Genomic DNA, 13,234 nt, shown 5'->3' with positions numbered 1-13,234 from the left:
TTAACATCTTCTTTGACTACGAACGTTAGCCTGGGGGATTGTTTTGTGTATGTTTAGAAGTCTGTCTTACATGAAACTGAAAATGTCCTTCAAGATCAGTGGGGAAGGGGAAAGTTGGACTACAAGGAGTATTATAATGTCTTTGTTGATTTACAACTCCCCGTAGAAACAAGCTAGTGGAACAATTTTCATCTAGAGAGGTTAAAAGGCAGGTGGCCTTCTGTAACACTGTCCCTATGCTTAATGTGTCCCTGTGTCGTTGTCCCCCATCTCCCCAAGAAGGAGATTCTAATCATCTGGGAAGAATGAATTAAGTAGCTTATGAGTTCATATTGAAGAATAATATCCATAAAGTTGCCATTGTAGAGCCCGGATGATGTGTGGCTAATGTGTCATAGAGTATTTAATGCTCTACGAGAGTCCAGGTGTGCTTAGTCCCTACATTTCTCCTATACTAAATCAGCTTGATCCCCTCCCTTCGCCCCTCCTGGTCTGGCGTTTGCCAGCCCTGATTTACAATCTCCTTGACAGCCAGCTTGCATGAAGTGATTTTTGCAATTAGCTGGGCACGTGATCAAGCTCAGCGCAGGGAACAGCCTCCAAAGCTCCCCGCATATATGAATTCTGCCTGCAGCTTGTGTGGCTTCAGATTCCTGGAGAATCCTGCTCGGGCCTGCAAGTTGGCACGGGAGCAGGATCACATGCTAACAGTCCTTCCAAAGGCTGCTGCTCTTTCCCTTAACAACGCACAACCAGCTTTTCTGATAAGTTTGCAACATAACAAAAAAGCAAATCTCACTTACTATCCTTGCCCGCTCCCCGTTTGGACTGCCAGGTGGCGCAGGATTCAGCACATGGCATGGCATAACAACGGGGGGATTCAAAGAACCCTGGAAAAGCTTCGCAGAGAAATGGCTAGTATGAATCAATAGCAGCTGGCGTTGTAATATGAATTTATTAAAAGCGTGAAGCGTCCAGAATGACATTGAAATACCAGCCTAAAAGTATTTTAAGGGTCATCATTCCCTATAATCCGCGTGATGGGCCCAGCACAGCCGTTTGAAGAACACGGCATATTTGCAAGGATACCTGCTGAGTCTTCTTACGCAGAAAGAATGAAAGTGGTCCATGTGTGCATAAAAAAAGTTAAGATGACAGCCACAAGCATAGGATCCAAATCCTGCCTCTCTCAGATGCGCATCAGCATAGCCACATTTTGTTCTGCCATCCGTTTTTCATTCAGGAGGAAGAGGGATAGAACAATCTAATAATAATAATAATGCATTGAAAATTATTCAAGTAATGGGACTCATGACACCTTTGCATCTATAGCACATTTGTTGCAATGGAAATATCTTCAAATTCTGCAAGGTTTATGCTGGGCAACATACATGGCAGAGAACCTCCTAGTGGATTTTTGAAGGCTATTTGCAAAACTAGACTCAAATGTTCCGATACAGACATTTCTCCCCTTGTTTTCCCCATACAATCTACATACAAAAGGCATTCCTGAATCAGAAAGTGATGTGTTTCAGCAGCAGCCAGTGTGCATCCCACACAAGGGCTTTTGCAGGGTATTCAAATTAGTGTCGTGTCAACATGTTTGTAATGTACAGCAAGCTTAGATTTCCAAAACTGACAGCATAGCTAGATGTAATGGTATGTGGGAATGACCTTAGGAGATCAAAGCAGAGGTGGTATTCAGCAGGTTCTGACCAGTTTTGGAGAACCGGCAGCAGAAATTTTGAGTCGTTTGGAGAACCAACAAATACCAGCGCTGACTGGCCCTGCCCCCATCTATTCTCTGCCTCCCAGCCTCCCAGCTGATCGGCTGAGTCTTCTTTTGTTGCTCTGCACAGGAGAATGGAGCTGGAAAGCAGGTTAGTGGGGTGGAGAGGGAATGGGGATTTTATAGTATCCTTCTCCTGGAGCGGGGAGGGAATGGAGATTTCACAGTATCCTTCCCCTGCCATGCCAAGCCAACCCCACCAAGCCACGCCCACCAAGCCATGCCCACCAAGCCACACCCATAGAACCGGTAGTAAAAAAAATTGAATCCCACCACTGCCCAACCCCCTGCTAAGCAGGGGACCCTGTACCATTTCAGTGGCTGTCCAGTCTTTTCTTAAAAGCCTCCAGTGATGCAGCACCCACAGCTTCTGAAGGCAAGTTGTTCCACTGGTTAATTGTTCTCACAGTTAGGAAGTTTCTTCTTAATTCCTTGATTCCTTCTCTCCTTGATTATTTCCTGGAATTTGTTGGCCTGCTGTCAGGTTCTGTTAAGCCGCAAATGAAACAACCACCAACAAACACTGTCTTGGATCAGAACATGGCTTCATCTTTGCTGCAGCACGCTCACAGTATGAACTGACATTCACCAAAGGAAATAAAGTCAGGGCTACCCGCCCAGTGCTCCCTTCCACCTTTTAAGTATGTCCACCAGCCAGGGGTGAGATTCAAATTTTTAACAACCGGTTCTGTGGGTGTGGCTTAGTTGTTGGGCATGGCTTGGTGGTCATGTTATTGGCTGGGCGTGGCCAACTCAATATCACTCACATCGAGGCACGCATCTCCTCGCCTGGCCTCCCATGACTGTGGGGATGCTGCAACAGTCATAAGTGTGAAAAATGGTCATAAGTCACATTTTTCAGTGCCATTGTAACTTTGAATGGTCACTCCACACAAGCAAAGTACCAGCAAAGGAGGAAAAAAAACCTCCAGAGAAGTTTCACAGACAGGAAGTCTAGTCCTGCCAAGAATATAATTAGAGTTAATGGAGAGGCAGTTTCTGTAAGCAACACCAGAATGTTTCCTTCCTGCCTTCCTTACAGGATTAGGCCAGTAATTTCTTCTAACAATCAGTTCTCCAAACTGCTTAGAATGTTAACAACCGGTTCTGGTGAATAGGTGCGAACTGGTAGAATTCCACCCCTGCCTCCAGCCTCACCCAGCCACGCGTGTACCGTACCCCACCATTAAGCCATTAAACAGTCAGGAACTCATTAAACGGTTAACACTGAGAACGGTATATGGAAGAAGGGGTCAACCTAGTCTCCAAAGCACCTGAAGACAGAATAAGAAGCAATGGATGGAAACTGATCAAAGAGAGAACCAACCTAGGACTAAGCAGAAATTTCCTAACAATGACAACAATTGATCAGTGCCATGGCTTGCCTCCAGAAGTTGTGGATGTTCCATTACTGGAGATTTTTAAAAAAGAGATTTGTGTTAAATGGTATAGGGCAGTGGTGGCTAACCTTTTTCGGCTCCTGTGCCAATAACTGCATGCGCTCTCCTGTGCTCACCCTTACGTTCCAGCACCCAGAAGGCAATGCGTGCTGGCCCCCTCACACCCCCTGCGCAAGCGCGCACGATCCCCCACCTCACGCCTGCACGCACGATCACCCCTGCCGTGCGCCATGTGTCTGTGCATGTGTACGCAATCACCTCCTGCGCCGCGCACCTCTGTGCATGCGTGCACAACTCCCATGCATGCTGCACATCTCTGTACATGCGTGTGTGTCTCCCGTACAACCCCGCACCCCTGCAAATATAGGCCAGATACCTGACAATCAGCTGTCGGGCGGCGGCGGTGCGTGCGTATGCGCAATGGGGCTCTTCTAGGTGAGCTCTTCCGTGCCGTCAGAAGTGGCTCAGCATGCTATTTCCAGCACACGTGCCATAGGTTCTCCAACATGGGTAGAGGGTCTCCTGTTTGAGCAGGGGCATGGACCAGAAGACCTCCAATGTCCTTTCCAATTCTGTGATGTATTTGTATTTATAATTTCAATTTAGAAAGCAACCCATCAATCACTGACTCTGAGTCGTGTACTGCATTGTGCTGATATCTAAAAACAAAACAAAATAACATTAAAATAAATATAACGGGGATGGGTAGACATAACCTAATCAAAGCTGACACAGTTAGTCACACCCCAGATTATTCCAGAATTCAGAGGGGGAGGATTTCCAACAACTGTTTAAAGGCTTGCAAGGTCATTCCAATCCTAACCTCAGGTGTGAAGGAAATTCTACTCCAAAGGAACCACAAGAGAGAAGAGCTGTCAGATGAAATTGCTTAATGGATAAGACAGAAACACTGGTTGGATTTTACTAGGTGGGCAGAAACAATGGGAGAGATAGCTGATCCCTAGGCCAAAGGGGGATTTATAGTAATAGTACTTTGAACTGAACCCAAAAGCTGACTGAAAAGTCACTGATAAGTCATACGCTTTCAAAAGACACTAAGCTTACATAATACACTAAGCCAGAAAAGAAAAAAATCAAGGATAACACAAAACTACTTTAAGGCTGCTGCTGGGTCTTTTTTAAATCAGATTTAATCAGATTCTGTGAACATGGCTAGAAAGATGTGATGAAGGTATTCAAAAAATGTATGTATCGTTACCTTGACTGTTTGGATCATATTAGTGGCAAACGTGATGAACGCTGCTTCTTTCTTATTGATAGTATAGGAGGGTGATGGAAGGATGAGTGCTGAATTGTTAACTCTAGCAATATCTTTCTGCTAGAAGCAAGTTTGCTTCAGAACAATTTATCCTTGGTTATAATGAACACTCTGGTACAGTCTTCATCAAGACTCACTTATTTCTGAGATAAATCAGTGGTATTTAAGTTAATAAAAGTTAATTTGCTTGCTTTCAGTCAGATAACTATATCTTTTATGAAAGAGTCCAATGATCCACAGAGATAGAATCTAGAATCTCAATAGAGCTGGAAGGGACCTTGGAGGTCTTCTAGTCCAGCCCCCTGCTTAAGCAGGAGACCCTTTTCGGCAGGTGACTGTCCAGTCTTTTTTTAAAAACCTCCCGTGACGAAGCACATACAATTTCTGGAGGCAAGCTATTCCACTGGTTAATTGTTCTCACTGTTCGGAAGTTTCATCTTAATTCCTGGTTGCTTCTCTCCTTGATTAGTTTCCATTCATTGTTTCTTGTCTTGCCTTCTGGTGCTTTGGAAAATAAGCTGACCTCCTCTTCTTTATATATATAGTATATATATATATATATATATATATATATATATATATATATATATATATATATATATATATATATATATAGTATATGTACACTATATATATGTATATGTACACTATATATATAGTATATAGTGTATGTACACTATATAAAGATATATATATATATATAGTGTACTTTATATAGATAGGGCAGAATCAATCTTCCTGACAATGTTTATGTACCAGCCTCCACACCTGAGTGTTCTGACCCAGGCTTTGCCAAACGTAATTAAACACAAACTTGTTTTAAAAGAAAAACCTATTTTAATGCAACGCTGGGAATTATTTTCATTCACAGCCAGAACTAATCTTAAACAGTTCCCCAAGATAAGCACACATCTGTCAGTGCTGTGGAATGCAGCCAAAACCAGAAGTATCCAAATTAATTATAACAGTACCAGAAAAAATCGACTCAGAATCTATTGAACTGCTTTGCTTCCTGCAAAGCTTTCGTCATTGAGGTCTGACTTTTATCCCTTATGGGAGGGGCAATCACCTCCCAGTCTTACTCCCGAGCCTCCCCTTCTGCTTCAGCTGCCCACACCTTCTAGCAGCTCTGCGCACACGCGCACTGGGAACAGGCTCCCCTGGGTCCTCTGCTTTGCTGCTGCCAGACTCCGAAGGCTGCACCCCACTCCCAGATGGTCTGGCTGGCCCATCCCTGCATCAGACACAGGACCCTTGTCCAAGTCTTCTCCAGACTCCCTGACTGGTCCCCTTTCTTCCTCACTGTCCGATACCGCTGCCGTCTGCACCGGCTGCCGGTGAACCAGTGGGCTACAGCTAAAAAACACATAAATGTATCCTTGTTGGGAATGATTTACTGGAATGTGTTTGGTGGAATAATGCATAGTTGCTGGAATGTTAGCAAACTTCAACACAGAGCAAGCTATATAAGACATGCAGGGGACTTTTTGTTTTTGCCTTCCATAGTTATAAACATATGATTCTACTCTCAAAGGTATAAGATTATAAGGAAATAAGAAAATATATGATTGTGAAATGGCATTTCTTCATGTCTATATTTAGGCAATCTAAGTTTTTCTGTCTGCCCTTTGATAAAGCCATTTTTAGACGCATTATCTAATTAAAGTTGTGAAGTTTATCTGCATGGGTTTCAAGTGAAAATATAAAATGTATTTCATTTATTTCCGGACAACTCAACAAGACTTTTTAAAAGGCTGACAGGTTGGTTTGTGTTCTAAATAAATTATGTATAGATAGACCAGATTCTTTGCCTTCCTCTCCCCATCTATACAGTAACTTGTCTGAGCTAGTCTACTTGGTAGAAGGAACATATGTAGGCAGTTTATTACTTAGTAGTTCAGTAGTATACTTATGACATCTGCTGTGTTGATTTTAAAAGTAACATCTATATGTGTAGGAGAGAGGGCCATTATTTAACTGGACACTGTAATGTAAACCGAAACTACTGTACTCTGCTTAAGCGTTAGAAAATAACTTAAAAGATAGGTTTTCAAATAGATCTATAGAAAAACAGCTAATGCTTTCTGCAAAGACCACACTGTTACAGCCACACCTCAAATATCAGAGATATTAAATCTGTTAAAACCCTGCAGCATATAACTTTTATAGCAAAAGCTTGTTCTTTTTTTCCTCATCTGCTGAAGAGCAGGATTTTTACTACCTTTCCCCCAACAATTTCACTGGAGAGAGAGAGGGGGGGAAAAAAACAATTAATGAATTCAATCAGTTGACTGTCATGCTTATGGTAAAAAGAGGGTATATTTTTTATTTTAAATCTGGGAGTTCTTTTTGTTCTTTTGGCAGTACTTTCATACTAGAGTCTGTCTGTCTGTCATGTTATTTATTTAGCAATTCATACTTTGATTGAGCTGCCCATCACATCCAAGAGGTCCATTAGATGCTTGGGACAGACCTCTTTAACAGATCCTCCCCTCTGCAGAAAAGCATGGCACTACAGTCAGGCGTGGTCTGTCCATAACAAGGAGAGAAGTTCAGCCTCCTCCATCTGTCCCAAACCAAACATCAGATCTCCTGTGTGCCCTCAGTAAACTGGATCAGATTCATGTTGCCATTGTTGCCATGAATTCCTGGGCTATTTCAGATCTTTCACCAAGAAAGGCAAGTTGAAACTTCCAAGTGCAATCAGAGTGTGGAAATTTACTACCAACCCAGCATTAAAGTAATACATCCCTGGCAAGGATAACACAATGGAACAGGAAGACTAATCCACAAAGCAAAATCCACAAGTAAACCAATCTGATCCTTCAAACCAGGAAGCATCAGCAATGCCATGCCTTTGATGCCAGCAGAGTTTCATGGATGATCACAGCTGTCTCCCCTCCCCTCCCAAATGGGATGGTGGCTCGGGCTACCACCAAAATTTGGGTAGATAGAACTCTTCCATTCAGATACTAATAATACACACCTGGTCTGCCATCTCATTCTGTATTGGAATGTATGAATGACCTTGGGGTTAAAGGGAAAGAGATGCTACATAGAAAACAATCAGATAAGACAGGGAAGAGCCTTCAGCAGCTTAATGGTGGGACAAATAATCTTAGGAAGAACTCTCTTTTATGGATTAAGTAGTTAAAAGTAGTGGCTGGAAATTTGTACCTTCAAACTTGTAGCCTTACGATAAAGCAGGATTAGCACATCTAGTTGTGTTTCCTGTCTAGTTACCTGGGTGGGCTGACACAGTTAAATTGGGACCCTGGAGACACTTCCCAATCTATTGTGCTTTTAATTAAAAGTGTCCTCCTCTGGAAATAATAACATCCTTTGTCTCTTAAGCTTCTTGTTCAGAACAACTTGGCTTTAACTAATTAATTGCTTAACCATTCTTTTCCTATAAAAATAAGAACTTTTTATAGCAGCTTCTTATTGTGCGATGACAATGATTTCCAAGTAATATGCATAAGAAAGCATTCTAAATGTGACCTTTTTTTCCTGCAATAACAGTTAATCTTTCTTTTCTTTTCAGATAAATTATCAAGATAATATGGCATATCTGGGAAAAGGCAGATGGACTCATATGTTCCCTTTTCTCATAGTAGGTATTTTGAATGCATAAGCTGCAGGTCCATCCATTAACTGTAGCAAATTGACAGTAAAGAACCATTCATTAGTGCTTTATTAATCAGAACCAAAAATTTCCATGTAGCTACTTCAGAATATTTCATTTTAAAAACACCTTTTTATGTCTTTAAAAAAATCAAGCCCATAAATGTCATTAATATTGTTGAATCTCAAGGGATTAGGTTGATCTGATTGACAAAGTACATGTAGTGTTTATTATTTTTCCAAGATCCAGGGTTTGTGTTGGATAGAAAAGGAGAAAGAAGAGAGCAGAATTTCCTAGCAGCTCCTGTAGTTTTCATTCTTCCAGTCTGTAATGTAGGAGTGGAAAGGGATGGAAGAGATTTGGTTTCTGGACCATTATTTTATTACTGGATGATAGACTGCTGTGACAAGATGGTCTGCCTCTCACAAAGACTACAAAAAATGTTTTTGACAGAATCAGGTCCAATAAAGGGACTTATTAAGCTGCTCAATTAAAATGGAAGAAGAACATGGATTCATAAAGTTCATGGCCTTCACTGTCTAGATAAATCAAGGTTCCCAGCATGGAAAATAAACAAGAGGGAGCCTGAACTCATTAAAGGAAAACAACTGTAAATTGGTAGACACGATTCATACAATTACAATAGTGCTTAAAAAGCAATAGAAATGAAGGCAGAGTTCTACGTTAAAAATATGCATATTTGCTCAGAAATTCAGATAGATGGCCTTGGTTTGCTGTAGAAAACACCTGGATTAAATTAAGCTAGAAAAACAAGCAAAAGCAATAGTATTATTGATTTACATTACTGACTAATGTAATCAGAAAGAATATCTTTCAAAGGGCCTGTGAACGTAATAGTAATGGCAGATTAATTGGGGATGAACTCTGCCAAGTTTAGGAGGAAACCTACAGGAAATTTCCAGCATGATCAGAAGGTTCCATCACTTCACCAATTGATAAAAGAAACAAGATGCTCAAGTATTCTTGTCTTGACCTCAACCCATAGAGAACATATAGCAGATAAATATAGCAGATCAATCTTACACCACTGCCAGATAATGTAGTCATATGCAAACCTTTGTCTTCAAGAAAGCAGATTTGAATAAACTCAAGGCAATTTTAAGAGCAATTCTGTAATTCTATGATCCTCTGAACCTGGAATAAGCTTAAAACCTCCAGCTTATAAACTTCAACTAACAGAAGGAAAAGGATTTGGGAATTATCATTCAGGGCTTTAGCTTCTTCACTCTTACTTTAGGGATAAGTGAAGTTTATAAAATAAAGAAAATGAAAAATAAGTTCTCAAAAGAAAATAATCCGTTTAATTTTGAAATGCTGAAACTGCTATATAGTCCAAGCTATCCTATGTTCAATGTAATATTTGCTTCAGAAAAGTTTTGAAAATAAGTGAAAATGGAGTCCTTTGATCTTGAGAACAATAGCTGCAGATAGCCAATTTTAGAAAGCGTTACTAAGAAAGCATACAATATTCAGTACTTTTATGTTAATAAAAGCATTCTTGCTTCATTTTGCTTTTGGGACTAGCTTGGCAGATATGAAATGCAGGAAGCATGAAATGGGGGCGCTCTCAAAATACAATGAGGCTTTGCCTATGCACAGAATATACACACCCATACTCTCATGGATGTAATGAAGCTGAAAATACTAATAAGTCAATAAGAATAAAGCAAACTTAAGTCAAACTAAAAGGATGAGTGTAAAAAAAAATCCATGGTGATGATCCTAACCTCTGATCTGTATGTATGAATAGAATATAATACTTTATTGGCCAAGTGTGATTGGACACACAAGAAATTTGTCTTGGTGTAAATACTCTCAGTATACATAAAAGAAAAGATACATTCGTCAGGAGTCGAGAATCATAAGGTACAACACTTAATGATAGTCGTAGGGTACAATAAGCAATCATGGAGGACTTACAAACAACCTGCCTAAGTAATGCATTGGTAATTTGGAACTGGATGTTGTAAACAGTGTTATAAAACTGTTACGAATCCTTCGTAAACCACATAAAATTAAATCTGCAATTTAAACATTACATTTAAAAGTCATATCCTTTTCACCCTTTTTATTGTGCCAAACAGATAACTTAACAAAATGGCATTTGTGAAAGGAGATACCCATTCTGCAGAAAAGTTGTTGGTCATTTTTGCACCTATCTCATATTTTCATAGCATTACCCAGCCATCGTTGAAATGATATAAATCTTGTATGCATTATTATTATTATTTTGGCACAATGATAAATGAATGACACATATAAGATATTATAAGCCATTCATATAGAAATAACCTTAATCTTTTTCAAACAATATTGCACTTTATATCACATTTATAGACAATTAAAATACAATATTTGATCATTAGATATTTAGACATAATTTGTTCAAACAAACCAGCTGTTTTTTGTTTCAAATCCACAATTAGCTTGCAATAAATATAAACTTATGTGTCTTTGATTAATATCCAAGGCTTTACATTCTATTTTGAAGTTTACCTTACAACCATTGATAATCTAATTTGCTCCCTTTTCACTTCCATTGTTCTCAATATATGCCTTCACACATGCCTTCAATTGTAATGTCTTATATTTTAACAAAATAAGATATGGACAATTTTTAAAATTTAGCTATTGCTCCAAATATCACATTCTTCATATTTCTGCCTGCCTGTCAAATAAAGAGTATACATAAATGTATTTATAGTCTTTTCAATTCCAATAAAATGTGAAATCATAGAAGAAATTCAAGGCCATCAGGTTCAGCTCATAAAGATTAGAAGATCTATGACAAATTTTGATAGGAGATAGTTTCTTCAATGTCCAGCAGCCCATATTATTGGGGGTAGGGTGGGTTTGTATGTTTTAATCCCAGTGATTCACACATCCATCTTGTCTGCCTTTAAGTAACTATGACAACCTGGCAATAGAAGTAACTAAGCTTTACTTTTTGATACAGGCATCACTTGTGTATTCTGCTAATGCTGAATATTCTAATTGTGGTGAAAATGAATATTACAATCAGACAACTGGAATGTGCCAAGAGTGTCCACAGTGTGAGCCAGGAGAAGAACCTTATATGGTGAGCCAGGAGAAGAACCTTATCCTTGTGATGTTTTGAGATCATTAGATATTCTATTCTATTCTATTCTATTCTATTCTATTCTATTCTATTCTATTCTATTCTATTCTATTCTTTCCTATAAAGGTGCCAATTTGAAAAATGCATCACACAAGATAACAATGTGATTAAGAAATGTGTTCAAAATACTATAAAACGTATTTTTAAAAGCATTGCTCCTTTTATCTTCATGTAACTGTAGTTAATGTGTTTTCCATGAAAAAATTGAAAAGAGAGATGTTCCATAAGGAGAAAGGCAGAAAGACCATATCTTCTTCCTTGAATTTGTGTGCATACCCACACCCACACATACACACCCACACCCACCCACACCCACACGCACGCGCACACACACACACACACAGAGTGGGGATGAGGAATCCTGCCTCCTAGCCAGAGCAGTAAACAATATCAGACTAAATAAGTTTGGCCTTCTTCTATAAGGCAATTTCTGATGTTCTTATTTGTACAAATAAAAATAGAAATCTGTACTGAATCATATCCATAGGCCAACCAAAGCACACTTTTTTTTAGTCTTGTTCGACAATGGCAGTGAACAATGTCATTTTCCCTGTGGTGCAGGGTATCATTATTCTAAATTTCCTCACTGTCAGGAAAATAGCCTTCACAGGACTGCTATGAAGTAAGAAAATAGCCGTTGTGTTCCAAATAGGATTTCAGACAAGGTTGGTGAGTCCAGCAAAGCAGGAACAGTTTCTCTCCAGTGCAATTTTCCATAATTACTCTGCCTTAAAAAATATAATTATCCCTGGCAGCAATTATTTTTAATAGGCACCATATTTTTACTAAGAGAGAATGAAAGTCCATCCTACATAAACCCAGTGGTATGTAAGAGATTCTTAAAACCCCTCCTTCGGAGAAATAGCAGTAACAGAGGAATTGCCTTGTTATTTCATTCCTTTTTCATTCCTTGTTGTACCTCACCACCGTTCAGTTCTTGAATGCAATTAAGCAGGACAGATGCACAGTGAAAGGCCTTTGCTAGAGTCTTTTCATGTTCACACTGAAGACTATGAGGTTTAAAATGCCCCCTTGCCTGAGTTTAGGTAACGGAGAACAGCTGAGTGATTAGTGAACTCCTGTGCCAGTACTGACAAAAACCCAGAGAGCTAAAGAATATTTTTAAAAGCAGAGGATGGTCAATATTATGATTAAAATGAGTTTAACTGTGTGTCATAAAAGCTTAGTGAAAAAGAACAAATGTTACTTTCTACCAGAAACAAGAAACCAGCCACAAACATTGGGCGGGGGGGAGGACAGAGAGGTCCTACAAAGACTAGGTGCCACCCCAAAGAAGGGCTGGTCTCAGGTCCTCTTTTTATTAGACTAGTCACAGGCAAGGAAAGGCATGCCAGGTCTTTCTTCACAGGATGGAAGGCATGCTTCATATTTCCTTCAAAACGGAATTTGGAGAACAGCACAGTAAAAAGAACTGGGTACTTCTCCTCTGTTCTAAATTGGAGTTCTTATTTAATCCTATCAGGAAGACAAAGTGGAGACTACCAAAGTAATCTTCTTCAGGCAACCTGCCAAGGAGGCCAGTGGGGAAAAGGAGGAAGGGTCATCAATTCCGTGTAATAAAGTCATTGAAAAAAATTGGATTATTTGAAACGCTCTTGTTCTCACAGACATGTGGGTATGGCACTAGAGATGAAGACTATGGCTGCATCCCATGCCCATCCGAAAAATTTTCTAAAGGTGGATATCATATTTGCCGGAGACACAAAGATTGTGAAGGGTTCTTTCGGGCGACAGTGATGACACCTGGAGATAAAGAAAATGATGCAGAATGTGGGCCTTGCCTCCCTGGGTAAGGATTTCATTACAATCTTAACAGTCTTCATTCTGTACATGCTTAATTTTTCTGCATTCACTTAAATGCATGATAGTTATCTGTACATAAGTAATAAACATGGCCCCAAAGATTTATGTTAAAGAAAAAAAATAAGACTATTAAAGCAAATGAAATATCAACTCAAAT

The 13,234-nt window shown here is 39.6% G+C and overlaps 1 protein-coding gene across 1 annotated transcript in view; it reads left to right on the top strand.

Moving 5' to 3' along the window:
- EDAR (ectodysplasin A receptor) overlaps positions 1-13,234 on the top strand; it is an 85,142-nt gene that overhangs the window by 50,064 nt on the left and 21,844 nt on the right. Inside the window, exons 2-4 of the mRNA XM_026666708.2 lie at positions 8,013-8,081; positions 11,071-11,193; positions 12,882-13,063. Coding sequence (XP_026522493.1) covers positions 8,031-8,081; positions 11,071-11,193; positions 12,882-13,063 — 356 coding nt within the window. The 5' untranslated portion in view covers positions 8,013-8,030. The remainder of the gene's footprint in view (positions 1-8,012; positions 8,082-11,070; positions 11,194-12,881; positions 13,064-13,234) is intronic.

The sequence above is a fragment of the Notechis scutatus genome, chromosome 5 (assembly GCF_049901735.1).
Source record: "Notechis scutatus isolate UNSWTSFEM ecotype Mainland chromosome 5, rNotScu1.2, whole genome shotgun sequence".
Lineage (NCBI taxonomy): Eukaryota > Metazoa > Chordata > Lepidosauria > Squamata > Elapidae > Notechis > Notechis scutatus.
This window is presented reverse-complemented; position numbering and strand designations above follow the sequence as displayed.